Source organism: Nomia melanderi, chromosome 14 (assembly GCF_051020985.1).
Source record: "Nomia melanderi isolate GNS246 chromosome 14, iyNomMela1, whole genome shotgun sequence".
Classification (NCBI taxonomy): domain Eukaryota; kingdom Metazoa; phylum Arthropoda; class Insecta; order Hymenoptera; family Halictidae; genus Nomia; species Nomia melanderi.
Genome location: NC_135012.1, coordinates 7,022,998 through 7,050,959, shown reverse-complemented (window position 1 = coordinate 7,050,959; position 27,962 = coordinate 7,022,998). Strand labels below are relative to the sequence as shown.

Sequence of the window (27,962 nt, the reverse complement as noted above, 5' to 3'; positions counted from 1 at the left end):
TTCTACTTGAAGATTTAAAGCTAAAAAACCTTTTAATGGAGAGGTTTATTACAGAATTGTTCCCGTAAGATTTAAAGGATCAAGCCAGCAGTATTTTGTAAATTTGCAAAAAGAGGAAGTGACGTGTGAATTATGCTATCATATGATTCTTCCCAGAAAAAAGATATATAAATTTATAAAGAAGAAATTAGGGAACCGATAATAAACTATTAAAACCCAGATTCACATAATTGCATCAATTGAAACCCACATAAACGTTTGCCAAGTAACATTTATAAAATTAAATATGCGTCAAATTGACGCGTCCCATAAACCTAATGTTAATACTAGAACAACCGAGCAGTAAAGTTGACTTCTCAACATTTTTCTATGGAAACCCCAAAAGTGCATCTATTGAGACTTCGATCACTCATAACTTAGTTTGCGTATTGCTAAATCAATTTCTGTAGAAATTTCTTACGAAAATCTTATCTTTTTAATAATTTTAAAAGAATAATTTAAGAATCGGTCATCTTGTCCCATCTGGTACTTGTAATCTCAATAACTTAAAAAATGACTTCAATCTAAAACAAAGTCTAAACGTGTACTTTTGCCTAACCAGCCTTTTTTAAGTGAAATGAAAGCAATATGTTATACGATCATCAATATAGCATCAATATTTAGATAACTTAATCGAATTGAAATAATAAAAAAATATATATGTGAAAACCTCAAGAATCTATTTGGTCGAGTTGTAACTTTCCTTTTGGATTGGGAAACCGTATTTATGTCGACGGAATTTCAGCGATGTCGCTGAGCAAGAAGGGATGGAAAGGGAGCAAATTACGACAGGAATTCCACGGGGAAATGAGCCAGCGGAGCAAACAATACGTACTATAATTCCCATATTAACTAAATTAGCCTTACATAACCCCAGTCAGTGATACAAGCACATAAATAGAGCGGAAAGATGCAATAATAGTGTCGCATTGTTGTTTACGGCTCGTTTGGGATTCGTTAAAGTGATAAGCCCACATTGTTCACCCCTTCGTTCAAGGGGATCATAAGTCACTGATATTTATTGGAATTGGTCTAATTAGAGAACAATTTATGATACAAGGTCTACATCAAGCTATTTAAAATAACAACAATGGACTTCCATGCACTATAACGACGCCATTTAGAACAGAATAATGGTAGTATACTATTTTCCTGATAAAAATAGACTGAAAGCAACAATCAGGATTAAAAATATTTTATCAGATACCGATGTGGTGACGCATCTTTCGACGCACCGAATTCAATTTATCCAATAGCGACTTCTGAAAAATAACTAATTGGTCGGTAAGCAATTTTTCTTTGCCAACTGTTACAAGAACATTACGGAAACATCGAATGATCAGTTTCTCGCAGACATTCAACAAGTTCTATACAGAAAGTTTTAAGTGGACAATCGACCGCGGTGATACGGAAAGTTCCGCACAGTTTATACGAGCATACAAATACTCAAACGAGTACCTGGTCAGTTACGAATACGCGCAACAGGAAAATTGTCGAACTCCCGCGACGACGAACAATATTTGTCTTTTGAGTTTTCTTGAAATAATATTCGAACGAAGAACCACTTCTGTTTCTAACGTTCGAAGAGAAAATCTTGGTGGCGTATTTAAATGAGGCCGTACGTGTTTATTTCGTGACGTGCGAACAACCTAAATGCACGATCCTGGCGCAGGGTCGATTTTTATAGTCCCATGAGCACGTAAGTGCCTGGCATCCTGCTAACTGACGCTTCCAGATGCATCATGCACCTGCGTTGGCATGCGGAATATTCCGTGGAATTCGAATGCAGAAAGGGGAAGTTCTTCTACAAGCCTTGGACAAAAAAATTGGGCCGCCATAGTTTTTAGGCCACCTTCCTTGCGTGATTATATTATTGGAAGTTCGCAAAAGGTGTTCTCTATGTTTGATAGTGTCTAATAATATAATAATTTCTTTATCGTAGGATTAATATTTTTTGTACTGTTATAATTTTTTTGTACTTCAAAAGTGTATTACTATAAATACCCAACACTTTCTAACGAGACAAACGACACTTTCTATAACTAACTTGACAAGAAATCGCACATAAATTGTGGAACGGAATTATCTTATTTCAGTATTTCATATATCGATGCATTATACAAAGTTCAATGTTAAATACCAAACTTTATACTTTTACCGTGACAAATCTGTTGACGACTGAGAGGCTGAGTTTTGTTCAGTTTCAGAAAATACCGTCTATCTCATTAGAAAATGTACTTACAGTAAAACACTTCTGGAGTACAAAGGGTTAACATATATATTTAGCGTATAATACCACACATACATAACATTTACACAAAATTATTTACTATGTTTTAAAGGTATACAAATTATACAGATAACGTATCACCTAAAACAATTGCAAGAAAAACACGGTCCATAGTAAAGGTATTTCAAATTTGACCGTGTTAGACGCGTTAATACGTTGACTGCCACGAAAAACTTCAGAGTTTTATATATATATTTCGTAGCAAAGATAGAAAGGAACGATCGCTTCTTTTTTGGTATTGCGATCATTAGGTTACATTATTGTCTCTTTATTTACACTATTGAACACTGTCATTCGACGTAAGTTGTCTGGCAAATTATAATTGTTTTCAAGTAATTTGAAAGCTCCGGTCATCGGTGTCCACCGTGGCAGTCAACGTGTTAAAAATATTTATCGCAGAATATTTGTAAGATCATCTACTCCCAAAGCGATGCAAGAAAGTTCTATTATAAATCAGAATAGGAAGCGTACCCTTAAAATAATGTATCAACTTTTATAGTCAAAAGCAAGTTATAGTTCGTATGGAAAAAAAATATGCAAACAAGTCGTTCCATTCAAAGTTTCAGGCAGAAAATTGGACACCCGAAACAATTTCGTTGGACGTATGAGATGCTGCTGGCTTCAGGTAAATTTAGGATCATGTAAAAGCTGGTTTGCAACTGTGTCTCGGTTAGTTTGGGAGTAGTACGGCCCCGATCATACCAGCTCGTCGCAAAACTCTAATGCGAAAGTCATTCCGCCATGCACGGTTAGCGTATTGGATGATGCGCGTTGTTCCACGGATATAGCCCGGTTATTGAGTTCCACGCGGATGGTCGCGGAATGACTTTAAACCGAAAGTTTTGCCAAACCAACAGGTTTCAAGGAACTCCAATATCTCACTGATGCAACACTCCATGAAGTTAGCCTGTCTTCTACATGAAGTTTGAAAGTAGAAAGACAAGTGGAATATTTATGATACCATACGGTGTATCTAGTCCTGTCGATAACAGTCACTAACAAATAGGAATAGAAAATATCAGCATCAAATTGTAATGCTTGGTATAAAAAAATGCAAATAATAGATGTGTCACATAAACACTTATGTTTCAATATTTGTATGATTGCATAATTCTATACTGCATAGGACATTTCGTTGGAAGATGCTTCTGGCAAAAAATAAAATATTTCTGTGAATTCTTGCACCGTCGAAGTTTAATTGATGAAAATAGTATTTTGAGAACTATTTTGGAATATTCGCTTATTTCTCCATGCATGTGAAATTTTTGTTCTAAGTTTTAATAAATCTTTGAAACCCCTTGACCTATAATATCGTTTCAGACTAGTGACGAAAATTTTAAACTGAGTTTGAGAAGTCTAAGTGTTATTTGTTTGTTTTGAATATACATTAAATATTAGTCTTGTATTGTTAGTCGTTAACCTTTGTAATAAACGTAGACATGAAATAAGCAACAAGATTGTTTCTAATAAATAATCAGGTATAAAGTAGCTGCGTCGATCATAGTTAAGAAATCAATCATAAGATTTAAGACTTCCTTCAGGAATTACATTTTATTTGTTCCAAATATTTGTCCACTTTTCACGGAGATAAACAAAGTGTACGTATATACACGTCGGTACATGCGTATGTAGCGGAGGAGAAGAATGGAATGGGCCTAGTAGGATGTTTTTACGAGACGGATTACATTTTACGGGAGGTCGAACGGGCAAAGATATTTTATCACAAAGCCTGTTATCGATGAAGTGAAAGCACCGTTAAGCTTTGCGATATCCTGCACGTCGCATTCAAGGATTTACACAACGAAGCCGCTGCGTCGACAAAAGGACACTTGGATTTAGGTTATTTTCCTTTTGGGTGATCCACGCATCCTCGTAAATTCACCCGCAGAATTCTTTACGTCTAGTCAACAGATAACACCATACGTGACGCAGTAGGTATTTCCGGAAAAAGAAGGACTTAAGAATTTATACATAAAGAGATCGCTTGGTTTAGGATCGAATATTTAGTTCGAGGGAATCACGCAGAAGAAATTCTCTACATAAAATAAACGACTTATGATAAAGTTTAAAAATATTCTCGTTTTACGCTAGGTTTACAGTAAATTATTGTAGTTTATTCTATTACCTCTAGCAACGTGGATGTTCGTTCATTTAGATTTTGAAAATTACAGGTTCAAAGGCAGGCAATTACAATTACACGTAATTACAAGCTAAGGCATTATATTTAGGAACTCAATAAATCGTTCCAGTTTCATTTTTTCGATATTTTGTTTAGAAGATTTATTGGATTGAATAAAATATTACAATTGAGGAGGTCCTCGTCGAAAAACACCCTGGTAGCGAACGTGTTAAACAAAATTGACGTAAACACTTGTCAAATAATGTTTATAAAGTTCAATATCCATCCAATTGACGTGTACCGTAAACCTAGTGTCAAGGGTATATACAACCTTCTACTTCTATAAAAAAGTACTTTCATTGTAACGCGTGTCCTCCAGACATAACAAGCATTTTTCTGCACTCCTTCACTATTTGAATAAAGTCTAAGCAAAGAAGGAAAACGATTTTCATGTAGCAGTTTATTCGTATTCTTGTTATTCGAGTGAGATTCTCAGCAGAGATAGAAGAACCAAGGCGTTTAGTGTGTAGTGGGCTTCTTCAGACAACGCGATGAATAATGGAAGAAACAAAGTTAAGTGAACCATTCAGTTCAATCTTCTCTCACATCTCCACGCTGTGCAAGAAAGCTTTTCACAAATGTGCGTTGAACTGCCGTAATCTTGTTCCCTATATCTCATTTGTTATGTACTTCCAACGTCTACAAGAATAACTATGGAACATTTCTAGAAATAAGACTATATCTTTATTTTACACACGATTTCAATTTAGCCAATTTTTTAATAGTATGTATATAATATTAATTATGCATGTTATAAGTTCATTTTAAAGAATTCAGTTTAAATTAACTTCAATTGGTGTCTTCTTCACATATTTTTAATCAAAACAGACTAAATTGCTTCTAAAGTAACGAGCCGAATAACTGATTACGGAATAAAAGTAGAAAGAAAGACAAAAATTGAAAAACTGATTAATCGGACAATATTCGAAATGATATAAAGTTAAACGCATGAAATAAAACGCAGAATTTTAAATCAAATTTTAAAACCCATCATTTGATCAGTCAGGCTTTAAGTCAAAAGGAATTAAAAATTTATTTATTATTAGTAAAAAAATTAACATAATATTCCTATTTGTTTATTTCAAAAAATACCAAAATTTACATGACCTTCGAATTTTTCAAAGGAGTTCAGGAAAATTATCTTTATCTTGCTTTTTTATTATTACTCGTCTTAGGAGCTGTGATTACACTGAACTGATATACGAAAATGGGTTAATCGTTAAAGTTATTATCTCTGCGAATATTGTGCCAAAGTTATTGGTGACAGGTTGCTTGAAAGCAATAACGCACACAATGGCATAGGCAAACACTGATGAGGAACGGGAAGCTCGGTCCGAGGTAATTATTGATTAAATAGACAAAAAGAAAAATTTCATTCGGATGATAAAGATTGATATTATCGGGGCCAGTTTCTTCTGGAAGAGATTGCGCCCACTTTCATAATCGCTTATCACTTTATAATCGCAAAATTATACCTTAACGAGTTGAAATGCTGTCAAAATCACGTAGTCAGACTAAAGATTTTCCAACGATTTTTTCGCTGTATTTATAAAACCGTTAATTTCCACGAAAAAAGACCATGATTTTCGATTTCAGCAATCTAGAATTTTAATTATTATCTACATCAAAGAATTTCATTTCAGAGAAACATTTCAATTAAAATATTACTTTAATAAGACCCCTCTTTTTCTATAAGTGTAGTATTCTCTCGAATCATCAAGGATCGAATAAAATTCTGAGAAAATACGAATTATTCTATATATTTGAGAATAATTTAGTAATAACTAATATATTGCATATACTACGAAACAAATACTGTCTTTCGGTCAATGTTTATTACTAATGTAGCCAGCGAACGATAACACAATTATTTTCAATCACCAAATTGTCTACATTACTTTCTCTGAGAATGAATATCGTTGCACACAAACTTTATACTGTATTATCAATTAATTTCCGTTGTTCTTTATCAATTTGTATGTTTCGTCTTCGCCAATCGAATTCATCGGAACCTTCGACGGTACACCACAAGAATTGCAATTTCATTCCCACATAACTTCCTTCCCTCCACATCAGACAATCCCCGTGACGGTGAGAAAAATTAGATCACGAAGATGAGAATCGCGAAAACGCAGGATGGGAGTGGCGTGCAGACAGCGTACCATCCAGATGGTGTTCCGTGGCGTGTGAGGGAATGCACTCGACGTTGAGAAATGAGAGAAGTGGTCAGTCCAGGACAAAATCCCCCACGGTGCTGTTCCAACGTTCGACTGACGGAACGCCGAATGATGTGGAAATCAACTGGCGAATTCATGGTTTAAACATCCGGCGAGTTTAATATGAACGGATCTAGAGCAAATTGGTATCGGGAAATCAATGTCGGTAAGAGATATTATTACTTCACTAATCAGAAGGAAAAATAGTTGACTCCGACGAAGAATCAGCAACCGGAAGATTTAGCTGTCACTCGTTGGGCAGGTATTTATATATCCTGATTGACAGAAATGGTCAATTATAAAACCAAATCAGTACTTACGCAGCAAAGTAAGATGTCAGTGGTAAATCAGTTCCATTGGAAGTTCAGTATTTATAATATATCAAACACTGGATCACTAATGTCCGTCAATAAATAATTAGATATACTAGTACGTAACCTACAACAAAAACTTCGTTTTCATTGACGATGGTTGTACTGTGAACGCGCCTACATTTTCAAACTTCGCTTTATTCGTCAAATTCTGAATGAAAATTATCTATCTCAACGGATTTGTTGCGATACAGCGCTGTCTGCAACGTGGAGCTGGTACGATCATCGTAAACACGATGCGTCTGACACATTTCCCTCTATTATTAACGGTTTTGTATCTACCACCATGAAATGAAGGTAAAATATGATGCTATGTAGATTTAGAGGAAATCAGATTTGAAGAAAAACAAATATGTCTAATGAAAATTCACGAAAGAATAATATTGTTTAATCTATATAAAGAAATTTAAATGTTTTAACTCGTTCCTCGAAAATTTGTACTGTCCGACTGAGGAGTGTCGCATGATCCACAAGCTAAAAGTTTGGGAGGCAAGGAGGCTCTTCTGCTCACGATGTTGGGGCGGGCTTGTTCTTCGACGCGCGAGCGTTATTGGCAGTAACAAAGGACAGAAGCGTGACCGAATGCGACAGTTGGCGGCACTATGAAGTTTGAAATATTTTAATATTTTATTTGTTTGCACTCGGAAGTTTTTCATTAGAAATATTTTAACATTTTCTGATGAGATAAAAACGATATTTTGTGAAACTAACTCGACGAGAAATCACACTTACATAGAGGGGCAAAGCTATTTTGTTTGGATATTTCTCAGATTGATGCATTATACGAAGTTTTATGTTATATATCAAATTTTAGTTTTACTTTGCTAACACAATTGCAACAGTAAAATATATATGAATTAATTTCCTGTTTGCTTAATATTATTTGATGCTTGTCCAACATCCATGATTGAATTTCATCTTTGAAATGAATGAAATTTATTTGGAGCAAGTGGCAAGAATTCTACGGTATTCTTGGAGTGATAATAAATGCAGAATATTATGTCACTCGTTTTTATTTATGTAACATTTGTTTCTAACTGCAACCAGGAAAAAGGTGTCGCTCGTAAAAATTGCATGAATAATATAAAATAGTATAGAATACTCTGTAACACTTCTGTGTTTAATTTTGAAATAAATTACTAGAATATTCCTGGTAATAAATTAGTTTTGCATATCTTCTTGGAAGTGCATAATAATAATTATTAAATTAATAATGAAGACTATAATTACAGCAAAAAATTATCGACGGTCATAATTTCTACTAAACGGAGGATACTGCTTGAATTAATTAGTGCAGCTAGTTAAAGTTCAGAAGTTACTTTTTGTAACAGTGAAGTTATATAACACGAGGTATTCTACGAACAGTTCTAATTGCTTTGAAATTCCATTGAAAATCAGTACCATAGACAATTTATTAGTACAGATCCAGTTTACGCATATAACTGATTTACGATCTGATTAAATTCATTTCGAGCAGAAAAACCGCTGACAAGCAATTGGCGATGATTCAGTAATAATTACAGATAATCATACCCCATAACAAAAACTTCATTTTCATTGGCGAAGGTTGTAAGTTAACATGGTTCATTACTGTACGAGCTCGTGTAAATCATTGAGTTTGACCTCTCTCAGAACATAGTCGATATCAAAGGCCACATTGCAATACGTGAGACGTTCACAAGGTTCCCAGGAAATGTAAATAAAGGACAGCAAATGAAATTGAACGCTTTATTTATTAACATTATGTTCCATTTCAATGAAATATAGGGTTGTCATGTGGCTCGCTATTTTTCAAGGAACTGTTACATCAGAAAGACCATTAATACCTAACAAAAAGAAAATACATTTGTGAAAGTAAGTACATATAAGAAGAATAGTTAAATAGACGTCTATGCAAGATTCAAGCGATTAAAAACAATGGAAAATCTGAATATTTAACAATGTAAATAAGGTCACGCCATCTCATCCGGAATTATCGTATATACGGTTCTATGAACTCAATGATGTTTTCGAAAACGATGTCTAGATTCGATAATTATTTACTGCAAATGTATATATTTTTGCAGTGAATAATTATTGAACTGCAAAAATATTATGAAATGTTATAAAAATTATTTAATAATTATCAAACTTTGAAATCGTTTTTCAAAAATATATAATACTGTGTCTTTCTTGCAATTGTTTCACGTGATACGTCATTCATATAAGTTTTACACGTGCAAAACATAATAAATCAACCAAAGAAAGCATTGTACATAAATGACGTACATGTCTGATATTTTGATGTTGCCGAAGCGACAATATGGTATACCATATGTTAAATATATGTTCAGACATTGAACGCCGCACAATTTCATTCAGCAAAATACACAAAATAAGAAAAGTTATAATATTAAACTATTTAATTGATTATCGTTCTTGTTATTGCACGTTCATCTTGTCTAACGTCACCGCATTAGACGATATTATTCGCAATATAGGAATATTTTCAAATAGTCACCGTTTAATTGAGCGAATTATACTAATTTGATTCGGTTGGAAATCATCGGTGACCCTCATGGCATTCAATGTGTTAATATGATCGTAGCAACAGTAATCGACAACGTCACACATGAATAACGTTGGACTCTCTAAACGAATTGCTGTGTCACACATATGTGACGCGCAGTCACGAACGTGTTAACTTAGGTTTCGGTTAGATCCTTGGGGAGAGGGTGCAGGTCCTAACCCCAAAAATATTTTTCCAAATATCTGGGAAACCAAGATCAATCGGTAGTAATATGTAAAGAGAAAAGTTGTCCAGTATAATGATCTGAATGATACATTTCAAGGTCGTTCAAATCAGAAAGAAATATTTGCAATGAATAATTATCAACCTGACATCGTTTTTCAAAAAACCATTGAGTTCCGACGCTTGGTTCTTTTTAAATGTTTTATCCTCTCGGCGAGTAGGATAAGACGCAACAATAAACAAGTTTAATCTTGAAATTCAAAGTTAAAATCAATTTTCCAAGGTTCTTCGAGAAATCTGCACTAATTTAGAGGTGCAGAATCATGCTACGACTGCGGTGAGATAATTTTGAACTTTGTACATTGCTTGCTGACATTTACAAGTCAATATATCTACTACGAAGAAAATCAGAATGTGTTTATCAATCGTTTGACAATGTTTATTCAACAAAACTGAATCTAAACGGGTTACACTTCAGGTAATAACATGGTCTAAATCAGCAGTAAAAAAATTCACGTGAAGCCCAGTAGCGAATCTTACCTCTAGGACCAGGCAAGTGGCAAAGGGATGACGTGGCATGAATATAGTAGTGTGTGTAAATGCTACGATGTTTCAAGTCACGTTTGTCTCAGGCGTGCTAGTTGCAAGTTAAGTGGATATCCCACCTAAACAGCTCGCTTCGCAAATACATTTTTCCATTTTTAGTAATGTTAATATCGCTGGAACAATGGCTCAATTTGAAAAAGTGATTCATCACTCTTCGGTTTACATTAATGGAATCAGACTTCTTTTCATAGATTTTAGGGACACCTTGTATACGCATATAGAGAGCTTCGCGTTTCTTCAGCCCTTAACACTAAACCTACCGAGCAGTTAAATTGACTTTTCAAAATTCTTCTATAGCAACTTCAAGAGTACATCTATCGAGACTTTAATTGATTTACCGTTCAGTTTGTGTATTGCTAAATCAATTTCTTGAATCATTTCTCAGAGAAATATCTGTTATCTTTTTAATAATTGCAAAAAGAAGAAATCAGGAATGGGTCGTTTTGAAGCATCTGGTAGGTTTAGTGTTAAATATGGAGGTGTAATCTCACAGATCTCTATACAAAATATCATGAATTCTGAAACCAGTGAAATTCTCGTTGTATAGTTGATATTATTGCTATATGGAGGTATTTAAATAATTGAAAACGAATAAATACAGTGAACTTGTTTATTAGTAGTTACAAAGAGAATATTTAACGTTAATCGATCATTTCCAGACTTCCATAGTTAAAGACTGAATTTACATGTACACTTAAAAGTTAAATGATATATTTTTAGAAGCATTCACTACATTCACTATATTTTACGACAACGTTTAACACGACAATCGCTGAATACTATTAGAAACTCTTGTGAGATACGAGAACTGATGTAATTAGAAGGTTACTATATTTCTTCATTTCAATTATCGGGTATTTCCTGAAATGCAATTATCGGGAAATATTTGAATTTTATCTTTTTGAAAATGGTAAATTCGGAAATTTGCATCAAGTACGTATTTAAAAGTAAAGGTAATTCGAACGTGAATAAACATCACTTGTATATATGTAAGTCGTTACAATAACAGCGTTTAAACTCGAATAGAAATGAACGTTAACGATCATTGATTGAATCAAACTCCAATATGTAGAATCGATTTTTAAATTCGTTATTTATGTACACACAGTCGAATTACCAACTCGTAAATCAATTGCAGATAATTCAAATTCTCCAAACCGAACTGTGACTTCAAATGATAACAACAGTTTCGCAAGGACGCACTATAATACAGAAATGAATAAGACGTACGCTCGAGTAATTAGAATTCACAGAAAGAAAGAAACAGTTTTACCCACTGTAAACGATGAATCAGCGTTTAACATGTCAGAAATAAGAAAGCTACTAATAACGTTAGCCAAAAATACAGAACTAATAACTAATACGCTCCTACACGAAACTCAACTATTAACTCAACAATTACGACAAATTAATAAAATAATAGAACTTTCCACATGCATGCTAAACAATGACAATAAATAACAATGGACACATTGAAAATGGTAATTTGGAATGCGAATAGGTTACAACAAGGGTTACAAGAGTTGGAATTATTTTTAAAATTCCATGTTATAATAATCAGCGATAATCATTCAACAGGATATTAAATACTTTGCTCAATGCCCGATCGCCGATACACACATACAAACTACCACCGTAAACATAAACGCTGCTCAAGGAAATATCACAATGTCAGCTATCTACAGTCCTTCAAATAAAAAAATATGTGTATAACAATATGAAAGTTTTCCAATTCATTGGGGAACAAATTTATCGCTGGCGGCGATTATAATGCATAACCTATGAGGCTCCAAAAAATGATTCACCACGAGGCAAAATCTTAGAACATGCAATACAAAAACTTCCATTAGATACAATTACAACTGGTGAACCAACATACTGATCGACGACACACAAAAAAAACTCCAGACCTACTAGACTTTGCAATAATCAAAGGACTGCATAAATATCAGTTCGAAGTCCAATCTTGTTTAGATTTTATCTCTGACCATTTTCCGATCCTCATTAATTATGTATCCAAATCAACACGTACAAACGAAACAGTATACATATACAATAGCAGTAGCAACTGAACTCAGTTTAAAAAATATATAGAAACCAACATAAATTATAATATACCCTTAAAATCCGAACAAGTAGACACAGTAGTAATGAGCTTCACCGACAGAATTCAAGGAGCATGCTGAAACGCTACCAGTTAAGTATAAAATAACAGAAAATTCCTCTCTTATCCGAATTATATAATGCAGGAAATCAAACTGAAGCGTAAAATTAAAAGCATATGGCAAAAACAGAAAACACAGCTCAACAAGAGAAGATTAAACGCCATTACCAAAGAAGTGAAGCGACTAATACAAAATCACTGCAACGAAAAATTTCAGGACTATATAATAAATCTCTCACGAAACGAGAATACGAATTATTCACTCTGGAAAGCAGTCGAAAGATTGAAAAGACCAATCATTGCTGTATCTGCTATAAAGAAGGTTACCTCCAACTGGGCTAGGAGTTCTCTCGAAAAGGCAAACGTTTTCGAATATCTTTAAGACACTTTTAAACTAAATACAAGTAATAGCAACGTAGTCATTTCCAATGAAACCCGACAATCTTCAAAAGAGTCGTACTTCATTCAAAATATTACACCAATCGCGGTAAGAGACGTCACTAAACTTATCAGAGAAAATTCTGAAGGAACATCCATTAAAAGCATTGAGAATACTCATGATAATTTTTAATGCAGCACTAAGAATTAAATACTTCCCTGCCATCTGGAATATAGCACAAGTTATTACGTTACCGAAACCAAAAGAGGACCCTCATGTACCATTATCATATCGACCGATCTCGCTTCTTCCTTTACTGTCGAAAATACTTGAAAAAATAATACTGGATAGAATGAAGAAGATAATTGACGAGAAAAATCTAATGCACAGATATAGACAGACATAAAACAAGACTATAAAGTCACCTAAGTGACGTAGCAAATAAGTTATACTCAGAAGATCTTCCTAGAAGATTAAGCAGGGGCGATTACTATTTAGATGCATTCTGCTGAGACAGCATCTAAGTGCTACACCCCCAAATACTACTAAAACAATTTACCAAATGTTCATCCTGGACAAATTGTAATGTACAGTGGAGATATGAAAGAAAAGAAAAACCAACTCGTACTTTGCAACGCAAACAAGCAAGAAGACAAGGCCTCAGAATGAGTAGGAAAACAGTGGCAGATACTGTTGATGTCGCCTTCGGTTAGTCTCATCGTCAGTCGATTTCCGCGCTCCGATCGAATTGCCGCACAAAAGTCATGCTTGTGCTTGAAAATTACAATCCCTTAAATAATATTTGATAACTCGTTCCATTAACGAAAAAAGTGATATCAATCGTATAAATTGTTTCTACGTTCTATCAATGTGTTCTATTAAAAAATAGTCTCTAATAAACGTGTGGTGCTTTTAGTTTCCATCACTTTCGGACACAAAACGTTATCGTGCGATCGGATAAAAAATGGAGTAACGACGGAAGAAAGTCAACTGATGAAGCAATCTTTTGAGATTTTTAAAACATGCAAAGAAGAACAATTTGTATAAAGTGCTAATAAGTTATTTCATTCGATTCGAATTGATGGATGTCATTATGAACGTAAGGTAAATAATCTCTATAACAAAGTTGTTTATTTCATTTGTTGACAGCACTTTATTCGTTATCTCATGAAACATTCTGTTTTAAAAATATTTATTAACTTTCACCCGCCCTTTGGGAACGGTTACAGCAGAAGTTAAGCTCGATTTGGATCGAAAAAGACCCTAGTGCACGGTCAAGGTTAACAAATATAACAAAGCCGTTCATTCGCCAGGGTAATTAATTCTACGAAATAGAATACAGAAGTATTTGATGAAATTACGTAGATTAATAATTAACGAAATATTTTAGCATTCGAATTTCGAAACGTTAAGAAAGTGGAGTTAACCACGTCGGCCTGTGAACGACTCAATTAATGTAAAGGTATGAGGTGCAGAATATATCTACAGACACATTGGATATATTAATATAATAACAAATAAGTCGCGCGGTAAAAGGTCCGAGGAAGTCGATATATGACAACGGACTGAATGTAATTTTCATTATAATTTAGTTAAAAGGCACGCAGTGTTTTATACTGAATTAACTCGAACGCGAGGAAGGGTCAACAATCTCAATAATAAACGTGTCACGTAAACACTTTTATATGTTAATAAGAAGTATTTTTAAACGATTGTATTTTTATGTATCTCATAATGATATCGCATATTCTGTTTATGTGAAATCAAAAGTGAGCCTAAAATAACAAAACTAGTTTATCCTAAAAAATGCATGGATTTTATTAAAATAAGATCACGTGTAATTACACTTGTAGAATGTATAAATATGAGTCACTAATAATAAGGAGTAATTTAATTTTTGTCGCTTTTTGTTAACTATAATTGAAATCTTTTGTCTTCTAAAACCGAAAGAAATAGATACTCTAATGAACAGCGACTTAAAATTAAGCTCCACTTTAAAGATTATTCGGAGAATGTTGTTTTTAGCGTAAGGTATATACAACAGTGTAAAAACACAACTTCGTGATTTCTATTACACTATATTATATAATTCATTGATCTTTTGCTTTATACATTAAAGAGAGAAACAATCGTAACACCGTGTGAGGTAAATAATCAATTAGAGTTTCATGAGAAAGGTTAATTATGTAAATCCATAAAAGCAAGGGGATTTCAGTTGACTACGAGGGAATAATAATTTACGATTGAATATAATTTCTGCTAATTGTTTAGTTAAAAACTTCGACCATCCACTGAAACACCGCTTGTTGGTAAACAAGGTAGCAGGGTATATTCGAATATAGCAAATATGGCATATATTCGAATATGGCAAAATATTCGTACAACACTGAATATTCAAAGTAAAATATCTCGAATAATAGTCAGTTCCCAATGATAATACCTTAAACTATTCTTACGTGAACTAATGGAAACAAACTATTTATCTGAAGAAAGAAACATAGAGTTTCACTTTAAATAAAACTCAATTGCAGTGCCTATACGCCTATTCTTAAAGTAACCAATCGAATAACTGGTTACGAAATAAATGTAAATAAATTGGACTTAATTTGTATAAGTATTCCTCATCATTATGGTATAATTGGTTTATATCATAATACACAATAAGTTTTCTTAGTGAAAATATAAACAGAAGACAGACAATAATTGAAGAATTAATTAATCGAACGATACAGGAATATACATAAAGTTAAACGAAAGAAATGAAAAAACAGCTATACAAATTCTTCTCGTTCACAGTTCGCCGCTGAAAAATTGATTAACATTTCTTAATTTTAAAAATACTTATCGGTAGATTAATTGCTACGTCTCCGTAGTCAGGAGACCTAGTAATAATTATAACCTTTGAAAGAAGCGAATACTACGTATATCACTTAGAGCAAGAAGTTGTTTGGAGGCTGCTATATATCCGCAGAGTCAATCTGTTTTTGCCTGAACAAGTTCGAACCGAATGGAAAAGTAGAACACAGATCGTGTCATTTCTGCTGAATCGTCGCGATGCGACGCCTGTATTTAACGTGAAAATGAGTTTCTTCGTCGCGAACTTGCCGGTAGTTTTCGATTAATTAATACACGAGCGGATGAATCGCTTCAAACGATTACCAGTCGTTTAATGAGCCTGACGGTGTAATTAATACACCAGCTAGGACAATATACTTTAGATAATCGCAATCTTCATTCGAGCGCTTCGTTGCTTCCTATGCGAATGCTTTATTTTGTCATATTTTACTTTCATTTTCGTTTCCTTATCAAACTGTTCCCAAAAACAGACATAGCACTTAACCGGTTAATTACGTTTGACGAATGTGTACGTTGTCTTGAAGCCTGAAACGATACTCTAAAAGATAAATAATTCATTCAACGATGAATTATTTATTTTTCAGATAAACATCTGCTTCTTCTTTCTTTTACTTTGGTTTCTCATTCAAATGTATTACAGGCGCATTCTTCTATTTTAAACGTGAAATTTTTGAAACTAAACTCCACAGTTAACAGGTGAAAACTTACAATACTCAGGTAGTTTGCAATTTCAACGTTACAAAGTTGTACACTTTTTACTGATAACGAAACTGAAGGTTTTGAATTCGTTTAAACTTACACAGACCGTTTTATACATGGTGACCCGTGTAAATTGTCAGAACCGAATATCGTAGAAACTACTGATAATACCTATCGCAAAATGTATCTGATAAAAGTTAAATGGTTTTGGGTACACATTATTTTATGTACATTAATTTTTCCTATATCAACACGCAGGGAACATGCGAAGGTCAACAGTTCGTGTTCTACAGTTGGTCTCCAAAAAAACCTTCTTCAACCTAAACCTAGAGATTTAATCTCTACATGATACATCACCTTTCTGTAATACACTTTTTGCACGTCTGGAGAATTTTTTGTTTGATTACGATGATGCTTCCGCTCATTACCACAGTATATCTCAAACCATACTAAACGAAATATTTCCAAACCGGATGGAGCGAATTATACCTGAACTTCGGTCAAATATCCAAATTTAACTTTCTTAGGTTTTTCAATGAAGGACTTAAAAATAGAATTTACACGGAAGAATGAAAAAATCTATGTATTCGAAAATAAAATATTTTTCATACGGATCAATCAATTTCTATGGAATTGCTAGGAAAAATTGATAGATCGTTCAGGAATCGAGAAAATGTCTACATTCGAATTGAATGACATACCTCTTGCATACCAGTTTTAAAGAAATACCAACGTGCTGAGTTTTTCTTATAAGTGACTAGCGTTTTAATGTAAAGAATGACTAATTGTATTGATTAGTGCATTAAAGAATATATACTTACACGATTCCACTTAAAAAAGGATAAAGTTGACTTACATAGCATAAAACCATACACGTCATGCAATATGTTCTTTCAAACCATTCAACTTTTGCCTAAAACATTCTTTCAACTTCCAAAATATTCGAATAAGTCGAGTTAAATGAATCGCCGTTTATAATCTCGTTAGTTGCAAAATATCTGCGACTCGCGACACTGTAAAACAAAATCGAATATTAATTGGAAAACAGTATACTATCAGTTAAAAAAAAAATAAAAGATCAGTGTTGTCAATCTATATTTGAATTATTATTTATCCCTTCGATTTAAAGAAAACTGCTGTAATAATCAAGTCGATTGTCACAGCGAATGATTAGCTGCTACGGAAACGTGGTCTACTTAACATATAATGACGGTCATTAAAATTTCTGATAATACAGATTTCACTTCTTTTGTTCTGACATACTCACATTTGTCATTTTTGAATTTTTTTAAATAGCTCGACATCGACTCTTCTTGTCTGTCAACGTCAATAAAAGATAAAAATTAAAATTACAGAACTGAAAATGAATGACTCGTAATATTTTAAATTTGCACAGACACATAAAACACGTAATGCTTCCTTATAATCGCATCCAAGAAAAAAATTATCTCTCGCCCAATTACATGAATTATCATATATATCAATACATATATTTACATTATTTATTGGGTATGTAATAGATGGGATTTTCCATTTATTCTTCAACATCATCGGAAGTACTCTAGCGTACTCTACTTGATTCAAATGGTCACCTAGTGAACTACATAACGCTGTTACAAGAGAAAGAAGGATAACTGGCCAAACTTTCGGAAATCTGTCAAATCCGATCAGACTGAAATTTCACGAACACCTTCATTTCGCATAAAAACAATGTCTACGAGAAGGATTTTTGGCAATTCGAAAGTTAAGTTCCAAAACTTAGTAGAAAAGTGTTTTACCGTTTTAGCGTCACTCTCTGTAACTTCGAAAGCTTTTATGCTCCAATTCGATTCATTTCTTCTCCTACGGCTTCCTTTTTTATAAGGGAAACGTTTGCGAGAAAGATTTTTGGCAATTCCAAAGTTAAGCTACTAAATTTTACGATAAAGCGTTTTACCATTATCGTATCACCCTCTACGATGCCGGCAGAACGTAGAATAATGTTTTATGAAAAACTTTTAATGTTTTATGATAAATAAAAGAATTAGTAAAACAGAAAAAACAATGTAATGCTTAACTAAACCTCATCTATTTAATTTTTAAATTTGTCTGCTTCAAATGAGTGTACTGTACTTCGTTCTATTTGCTTAAATCTTTGCATGGACAAACCATAATTCACTGCTATATTTGTATATAAGGTGATTCATAAATAGTTGCCCATACTCCAGGTAGTGAAGCCACACATAAAAAAAGCAACTTTGTACTTATATGAATCTTTAACACGTTGAATGCCGCACGATTTCGTAGAGCGAAATACGCAAAATGGAAAGAATATAATATTAAATCATTCGTTTGAATTGCATTGTACGTTGTATATTATTGCACGTTGATCGAGCTGAATGACATCGCGATAGGTATCATTATTTATAATACAGATATGTTTTCAAGTAATCATCGTTTAATTGGATGAACTGTAGTAATTCGATTTGGTTAGGGATCACCGGTGATCCCCATGGCACTCAACGTGTTAAAATATTTAAACACAGGACATAAACTCATTTGCTACTTACTTTCATGTGGATATTCACCTACAGATGGACGCGCATTTATAAAACGCCCTGCAGTGAACACTGTACATTTGAAAAATAGGACTATGCTGAATAAGAAGACCTATCAAAAATATGACAAGTGGGAGGAATGAATCAAAAGAAATTCCACGATGACAGCCGTTAACGAATTGGCAGAGAACATAGCAATGACCACTCTACCAGCCTGTGACAATCTGACCAACTTCGTCGGTCATTCCCGTGGTCTCGATCTCGCCTTGGATTCTCGGGCATGGCATAACATCAGCGAATTCGATCATCTACTTCATTCCAGTCAGCTAAATAACTCGACGTGCTTGGAACACGCGCCACAATTAACAAGAGGAACCGTGTTCAAGGTTATCGTTCTATCAATCATGGGAATCCTCAGTTTCCTGGCGAACATAGCAACGATCTACTCGGTCGCAAGAAATCACCGCCGCCAGCATAGCTGGTCCGCAATTTACACACTGATATTACATCTGGCTGTAGCTGATCTGTTGGTCACTGTGTTCTGTATAGGCGGAGAAGCAATGTGGAGCTACGCGGTAGCCTGGATCTGGGGAAACGTTGCGTGTAAAATTTTCAAATTCTTGCAAGTCTTCAGCCTGTACCTAAGCACGTTCGTACTAGTGCTGATCGGCACAGACCGCTTCATTGCCATAAGATATCCCATGAAAGGACTGAACACGTCTCACAGATGCTCCAAGCTAATTATCGTGATCTGGATATTATCTTTCATCCTAGCAGCCCCTCAGGTAAGCTTTTTAAGGCATTTTTATAAGATACTTTCTAGTAGATCGTCCCATAAGTTCACGCCACGGTGCGTTTATACTTCTCGCGTTACGTTTTGTGATCACAGGACGATACGAGGACTTCGATCACTAAAATTTTGTGCTTCAGCTTAGTTAGCGGAAGGTATTCGCGAGCGACAGGACGTGAAGTTATAAGAATTTTATGTTTTACGAAATATTATTTAATATACAGTTAATGTGTCAAAATGTCTGTGAAAAATATAACATTTTTTAAGGAGCGACGCTGAAATGATGAAACAGTTTTTTGCAAAATTTTGCATCTTAATCTCTGCGTCGCGAATAATATCTCTCGCCAACGTTGTTTTTATGCGAAATTAATTTATTTGTAAAATGTCAATTTCATCGGATTTGTCAGGTTCTTGGGAGCTAAAGCTTTATTTTTAATTAATGATTGGAAAACTATGAGTTAGTCACGTCAGCGGAAGCACAGTCGGTAATCTACCTTGAATAAAGAGATTTATATCAGAATTATAATCTGGGACTCCATAGAAACAATTTTTAAAAAGTTTACATCCAAATTATTACACGATATTAAACATGTATGTGAATACATATATTTACGGAAGTTTATAGAACACGTTAATTACTACCATAACATATTTTGACTGAAAAAGTGAATGCTCTTCTCATTGTCAATATACAGATTTAATCACTGTGACAATGCTTACCTTATCGATTATTCCATATGGTTTTAGCTGTTCATTTTTTACATTAAAACTAAAAATATAAAATAATTGAACAAAATCATAATTAATCTTTATATTTTAAAAGACATTAATTTTTTCTAAGTATTTTTAGTTCTCGCACCAAATGCTGCAATGTCATGTAAATACAAATAATTTTCGACAAAGTCAGTAATTAATACAGGGAATCTTTATTATTTATAATTTAAAATAAAAAAATCGTACACTAATCATAATGATTGTACACAGTTGCAAAAACAATCTTGCCTTCTCTCCATTTACCAGTGTACATAAAGATCTAAAACTTCTGTTGAGTATACAATAACGATAGCCATGAAAAACGTTAACAAAGTAGAAATAAAAAATGCAAAAACCTACTTCGATATACCGTACCATTGTCTTGTAATAAAACAAGTGCTGAATACACTGATAATGCTGTAAACCGAGATACATTTAAAATGTGTAATTAACACAGAAGGAATAACTGCATTTCTTAGCATACCTCTTCTACAATACATTTGAACACAAAGTAATATTCATTAGTAGACCATAAAAATGTATCAACGAAATCGCTCGAAAACTTTCATACTTAGTATGAAATAATAACATTTAAAAGTCACGAATTTTGGTGTTAACCTTGATTATGACCTAGAGTCTTTCTCCAAATCGAGATTAATCTTTGCTCTGATATTTTTAACACTATTCCTACCGAAAGTGTCAAAAGACACCTTTTGAAATTTATCGTAAAATCATTTTCTTAGTTTAATGATTGTCCTTCAATAGAATTTTGGACAATTTCTAAAGTTGATTTTATAATCGTTATTAGCAAAGTCGAAAAGTCAATTCAGAATATACGACTAAATTGGGAATATAATTTTAGATTATAATTTTGAAAGTCTTTTGACACCTTCGGTAGAAACAGTGTTAAAACATATACTCTTCTATACTATTTCAATGTGCAATTGCCTCAACTTAGTTTTCTTCTACCGTTGTAGAAACAGTTGACACAGAACCGCAGTCGCTGGGTCTGTCATTGTTGACCTTAATCGGTAGTTCGAAGGATTCATCATTTGCCGTGTTTTCGGACATTTGCTCTGCTACAGCCCTTTTCATTCGATTCCGATCACGTTTACTCCCTAGACCACCACATCGACATTTCCTTTTCCTACGCGGTCTACACATGCTTCCTCTTCGGCTTCTCCTTTTTCTGCTTCTTCTTGATCTTTTCCTCTTGCATTTGCAACTTTCCTTTCGCTTGCTTCGCCGCGATCGCCGCCGTTTCTCCCGTTTCTTACACTTGCAAGCTGATTTTCGCGAACGTTTCCTACGGCAGAAGTCCAGCAAACTGATCTCCTGTGAAGCAATTTCTCCGCTGTTCGCGCCTCCGCTAATCGGCACAATGTAATGGCCGCCATTCTTCTTCAAAATACCGCATGCCACGCCTCGTTTTAACGCTGTTTGCAACTGTTTTGAAAAAAAGACACTTTACTTGCAAACTTTTTTATTCGCGCGTCCTATAAAGATCATACAGCACAAAAAGAAGTGTCTGTTTCTGTGCAATAACTTATTGTATTGTTAAACTTAGATAAATATAAATGAAACTGTACTCAGAATACTAAAAATATTCTGTAGTATTTAACAATGTCACATTGTATTGTTAAACTTAGGTAAATATAAATGAGAATACAGTATAAAACTCAGAATACTAAAAATACGTGTATTCTGTGGTATTTAACACATTGGATGCCATGGGGGTCGCCGGTGACCACCGACCAAATCGAATTACAATAGTCTCAATTCAATATTCAATTAAACGATAATTATCTAGAAACATTTCTATGTTACAAATAATGCTAGCAGCTAATGCGGCGACATTCAGCTCGATGAATATGCAATAATAATAATGCACTTCAATCGAATGATTTAATATTAAATTCTTCCCGTTTTGTGTATTTTACTCTATGAAATCGTGCGGCATTCAGCCTGTTAAGTTTGGCAAAACGTACTTGTCGACGTGCAACTTGGGTTGAAATGTTGTACACAGATGAAATATATCGTAAGATTTCTCGTGTCGTGGAGCCTTTTGTTTCACAAAGATTTTTAATCGTTGAGACCACCAGCGCAAGAGTTTTACCCGAGTCACTCACCATGGTTGCAAGGAGTGTGATCTTGGAAAAATTCGATCAAATATAGAATCTTGAAAATAACTACAAGTTTCATTATTTATAGTTTTTATCGTCGTAATTTAATAAATAGGTCTAACAATACTTGCTTCACCTTGGGAATAATGAGTAAATTTGAAAGAATTTGAGGAAAAGAACATTTTGAGTAAGCTAAAAGTAAATCTTATCACACAATTTACATAGATTACAAATAAAAATATAAAATTACGGAATATTCATGACATTTTTAAACTGTACCTTAATGACGAAGTGAACGAGTTGAGGCACAGACGACGCATGCGCGTTTTGCTACTGCAAACACTTTTCATTGAGTTGAATTATAATCTTCAATTGACAATTTAGAGATATTATATTATTTAACATTGAATACTAAGAATTTTCCGTTGCAGTAAGCCAAAATTTCCTTGCGTCACGAAAATAATCAACGAACGAGCATCGACATTTACAAATGAACGATGATTTTGAGGTGTTCGATACCGGTATATCGAAACAGCAGCTGACTTTTCGATGGTCAGAGAATTTCTGTATTCAAATTAACAGAGACACGGCTTTTTCCTTACCTTTCATCGAACAAAACTGTAGCCCCACTTTTAATATTCAGATCAATCAACATTTCTGTCATTAACACTATTTCTATCGAAGGTGTCAAATGGCACCTTGTGAAATTTTATCTTAAAATTATTTTCCGAGTTTAGTCGTATATTCTGAATTGACTTTTCGACTTTTCCAATAAAGATTCAACTATAATAATAACATAATAATAATGATTAAACTATAATAATAACATAATAATAATGATGAAATTATAATAATAACATAATAACTACTTAACGATAAAATCAACTGCAAGAAATGTCCGAAATTCAATTGAAGACAAATTATTAAACTGAGAAAACTTAAAATTAAGTTAAAACTTCAAAAGGTATCTTTTGACACCTTCGGTAGAAATAGTGTTAAGACCCCGCCGAGCGAACCTTCTAATTCGTGTATGTTTTATTAGATTGAAATGGAAATTGTGTCTTCTTTAATTTACAGGTTATTGTATTCCATGTAGCCAAGGGTCCATTTATTGAAGAATTCTTACAATGCGTAACCCATGGTTTCTATACAAAACCCTGGCAAGAAAAACTTTATGTATCTCTTAGTTTAGTTTTCATGTTCATTCTTCCTTTAATTATTCTTGTAACAACCTATGTTTCTACAGTGATTACAATCGCCCGTAAGTATACACTATTGCATACGAATTTCTGCTGCGTATTTACTACAGAATTGCTGGTCATTCATTTGGTTTTTTATAACATTGTTAGAGCAAAATATTTCGTATACCTCGATTGCTTTCATATTTTTCTTACTCTTACACACGCGCAGAAAAGTGTGAAAGAGGTATTTGATTTAACCAGTCGAATATCATAATTAACGATTTTACGAATATCATATCATATCATATTTACTTGGAAATATGTTTAAGGAGATCGTTGAACGTATCATTTTAAAACTTGCAGGTTCGTTATTTTCTATTTCGATGATGTACGGAAGTACTTTAAGTGACAATATTTAATTAATATAAAGTCATAGCACTTGACAGCATCAAAAATCTGAGGAGACTCTTAATCTTAATCTGAGAGTATCGCATACATGTGATGATAGAAGGAGAATATTGAAAAATACAAAATAACAACATTTTTAAGAAATCAATTTTCATGTGAATGTTCCTTTAGCTGCAAAATTTGATTTTTGAAGGGGCACTTTTAGCGAAAATGATGAAAAATAGTACATACGAATCAATAAGAAAATATTCTTATTAAAGACAATAAATGCTAACAATTTTAACAGTTCTTAAGCTTAAGATAAAATACAAATTGGATGTTTTAATTAATTAAACCATCGATAGATTGATGTAAATCGTAACATAGTCATTGTTATTTCATAACGAGTAATAAAAAACGATAACGATGAATTATTACAGTGTAAAAAGGCTAATATTACTCAACAATTTTGATATAAGTTTTTTAAAAATCGTCACATGGAAGCCCAAATTATAAATTTGAATGAAGCACCTATGGGTGTCACGTATTTGTGAACATTCATATTCTTTAATTTTTATTCCCTTTTTTACGTAAGAGTACTTATACTTAAAATTCATCCCAGCTGTAACCAAACACTCTATACAATAATCTAAATAAAAAGAAAATTAAATAATTTCAGAAAACGAAAAAAGTTTTAAACCAGGAGTGAATAGCAATAGTGAGTACCATATGCACGAAGATTTAAACAGAAAAAAATTGATGCATCGAGCAAAAGCAAAGTCATTAAGACTGAGTATCGTGATTGTAGCTGCCTTTATCATTTGGTGGACTCCTTACTATGTCATGATGATCATTTTTATGTTCCTCGATCCCGACGAACATGTAAGTACATAATTTTTGCTGTTCATTCATTCAACACTATTCCCATTATACCATTATCAATGCTTTTGCGTCTAAAGCCGCATTCCACAGAGATGTTAACTATCCCAATTACTATACACGTTACGGGTAATGCGTTTAACGTGGGCATTTTGTAAAATAACCGGGTATTGTGTAGAATGTCCAATTATTTAGGCAATATACATGATGGGCAGTTATTTCACAAATGACCCGAACATTTTATATAATACCCACGGTTAGGTCTTGGTTAGGTCTTGGTTAGGTCTTGGTTAGGTCTTGGTTACAGTGCCACAGTTCTTTGTCTTGCTCCAATAAATGATCCTTATGATTAAGTATGATTATAATGACTGTATGTTGATTTTTACCAAGGGGTATATTGCCGCATTCTGTATAATGACTAGACATTTTATAGATTGACCGAAACTTGTTACGGGCATTTTGCACGATGTCTTTTCGAACGAACAGTCTATTCAATACCCGGTCATTTTACAAAATGCCCACATTAAACTCATTGCCCGTAACATATACATCCTATAAACCCTCAGTTGCTGGGAACCCGGGACATGTGACGTTATAGTGTATATTGAGTAAAATACCTTCTACCTTAAATAACAGTCAAGTTACTTAGGTACTCTGATTCAAGTATCCCACCTTATGTACATATGCATTGCATTAACCCTTTGCACTGGGAAGTTTTTCATTAGAGATATTTTAACATTTTCTGGTGAGAGAAAGACGATATTTTGTGAAACCAACTCGAAGAGAAATTATACGTACATTGAGGAAACAGCTATTTTATTTCAATACTTTTTAAATTGATGGGTTATACGAGGTATAATATTAAATATCGAATTTTATAGATTTACTGTACGAAATCAGGTGATGAGTGAGAGTCACTTCTCGAGTGCAAAGGGTTAATAGTTATAACGTATCATGTACAGTAAATTCCATGAATATGTTCATATTCTTTCAGCTCAGTAATGATTTACGAGGTGGAATCTTCTTCTTTGGTATGAGCAACAGTCTAGTAAATCCATTAATATATGGCGCGTTTCATCTTTGGCCTAAAAAGAAACGCCAGAATTCCTATCACAGGTACATTATAAAAGATTCGAACAATGTCTGTTTTAATTAATCAGACAAGTAAACGTGTCAGTGCCTAAGAATCTGTCGAGAATTTTGAAACTAGAAGGTATCTATGATAAATGGACGCCGGATTTTATAACTCAATTGTACCTCAATCTTTAAATATATACAGGGTCTTCCATATTTTTCTGGCACAATTGTAGGAGCTCAATCTAGAAGTGAAAATTATGATAAACAGTTATATAGAGTTCATTCGTGAACGAATTTGCTCGAATCATCTGTTTATTTAGATTAACGCGTTAAGCGCCACGAAAATCTTGACCATTTTTCTGTATAGTTATCCTTTTTAGCAAAGAAAAGTAGCAACAATTATTCACTATTTGGCGTCACAATCTTTGCATTACACTATTATTAGCTTAGTTACGTTATTAAACATTTTGATTCGACATCGATTATCTTGCATTACGATTGTTTTCAAGTAATTCGTAAGCGTCAGTCATCGGTGACTGACATGGCACTTAACGTGTTAAATGATTAAAGTATTTTTTATACAATCTATATGCATTGTATCTAATGTCGACTTTGCCTCTTTTAGGGACATATCAACGACACAACGTAGGATTACGCCAACGATCAACAACGATAGCAACTACAGACGAGGATCACGGGAATCTCGAGTACCAATTCTTGCAAAGAATATTTCAGACACTACTATTTGAACTCACGAAACACGAAGTAGTTATATATCCTAGTTTCTACAGGAGACTTTCTGTGACGAAAAGAAATATTTTCGTTCTCACGTTTATGCAACAAAGTGACACAGTTATATATGTACTGTTATAATCCGACTGTGTGGCACATTTGATTTAATAACATTAATTTTTCTATCAACTTTACATTCTTATCTTCATAACACCTGTTGATCATGCATAAGTGACTTACTCGTTTACAAACATATTCAAAGTCTAGTATTGCTTTGAATATTATACTCTATTTTAAATGTACGATGTAAATATACGATACACAAGAGTAAAATGTATTATATTACGTTACTACAGTGAATTAAGGAAAATAGAACTATTTATTTAATACATATACTTGTTTAAATAATAAAAGAGAAAACGTTTCTGAAAAAAGGGTCTATAGATTTATGTATAAATCGACTTAAATAACGGTCATATGTTTACAAAATTCTCTGTAAAGGATTTCTCTAAAATCTAGTTTTCAAAAGTCGCGTAATTGCCAAATCAAACAGGAATGTAGTCGGGAATCTAAAACTGAAATTTCTGACTCCAAAGTTTGTCATTTTGGCTTATTAAACATTGATCGGCTTTTCCCTATACTTCCTCTTCTCTCCCTTCCGAGTTTGCATGTTCGTCTTACTCAACAAGAAAAAAATCGCAAGGCCTTTATCTTTCATTTTTTCTAATAAACATACATGTCTTATATGCTTCTCAAAATAAATATTTATTTGCCATGATATAATCAGAACTTCTGTTACAATAATAAATATTATCATGATCCTGATGCATTAAACTTAACAGAACCAAAAAAAACAGCAATCTGCGTAAAGCTGGTTGCAAGCTGTCAGGGGCAAAGTTTACTGGCCATATCGAGCGTTTCCCTATCCCCGGAATGAGTAAGACAAGGACAGAGCGACTGTGCAACAAAGACA

General features: G+C 33.6%; 2 protein-coding genes across 9 annotated transcripts; one reads left to right on the top strand and one right to left on the bottom strand.

Moving 5' to 3' along the window:
* Nucleotides 1-6,757: 6,757 nt before the first annotated feature.
* Crzr (corazonin receptor) lies at nt 6,758-27,178 on the top strand. 8 transcript variants are annotated; one of them, XM_076373668.1, is made up of 8 exons: nt 13,690-14,079; nt 14,208-14,289; nt 14,366-14,437; nt 19,104-19,852; nt 23,811-23,994; nt 24,981-25,183; nt 26,175-26,296; nt 26,883-27,178. In XM_076373668.1, exons 4-8 carry the CDS (start codon nt 19,229-19,231, stop codon nt 27,004-27,006), a joined length of 1,257 nt encoding a protein of 418 aa, XP_076229783.1. In that variant the 5' UTR covers nt 13,690-14,079; nt 14,208-14,289; nt 14,366-14,437; nt 19,104-19,228; the 3' UTR covers nt 27,007-27,178. The 8 variants fall into 8 exon arrangements, 7 of the variants coding, with proteins under 7 accessions (XP_031848125.1, XP_031848124.1, XP_031848123.1 ...); XM_031992259.2 differs by having other exon boundaries at nt 14,205-14,289; XM_031992264.2 differs by lacking the exons at nt 14,208-14,289; nt 14,366-14,437 and adding an exon at nt 13,623-13,683 and having other exon boundaries at nt 13,892-14,079.
* On the bottom strand, nt 21,565-22,881 carry LOC143175290 (uncharacterized). The gene is made up of 3 exons (XM_076373895.1): nt 22,870-22,881; nt 22,599-22,799; nt 21,565-22,056 (listed from the first exon to the last, which is right to left on the bottom strand). The coding sequence occupies exons 2-3, from the start codon at nt 22,740-22,742 to the stop codon at nt 21,565-21,567; spliced, it is 636 nt and encodes a 211-aa protein (XP_076230010.1). The 5' UTR covers nt 22,743-22,799; nt 22,870-22,881.
* Nucleotides 27,179-27,962: the final 784 nt, after the last annotated feature.

Excerpts from the sequence above, each read along its gene's own strand:
- Crzr (XM_031992265.2), top strand. The coding sequence starts at position 19,229 with ATGACAGCCGTTAACGAATTGGCAGAGAACATAGCAATGACCACTCTA. Across the intron at positions 19,853-23,810 it reads TCATCCTAGCAGCCCCTCAG|GTTATTGTATTCCATGTAGC; the intron begins GTAAGCTTTTTA and ends TTTAATTTACAG. Across the intron at positions 25,184-26,174 it reads TCCTCGATCCCGACGAACAT|CTCAGTAATGATTTACGAGG; the intron begins GTAAGTACATAA and ends ATATTCTTTCAG.
- LOC143175290 (XM_076373895.1), bottom strand. The coding sequence starts at position 22,742 with ATGGTGAGTGACTCGGGTAAAACTCTTGCGCTGGTGGTCTCAACGATT. Across the intron at positions 22,057-22,598 it reads CCCAAGTTGCACGTCGACAA|TTGCAAACAGCGTTAAAACG; the intron begins GTACGTTTTGCC and ends TTTTCAAAACAG.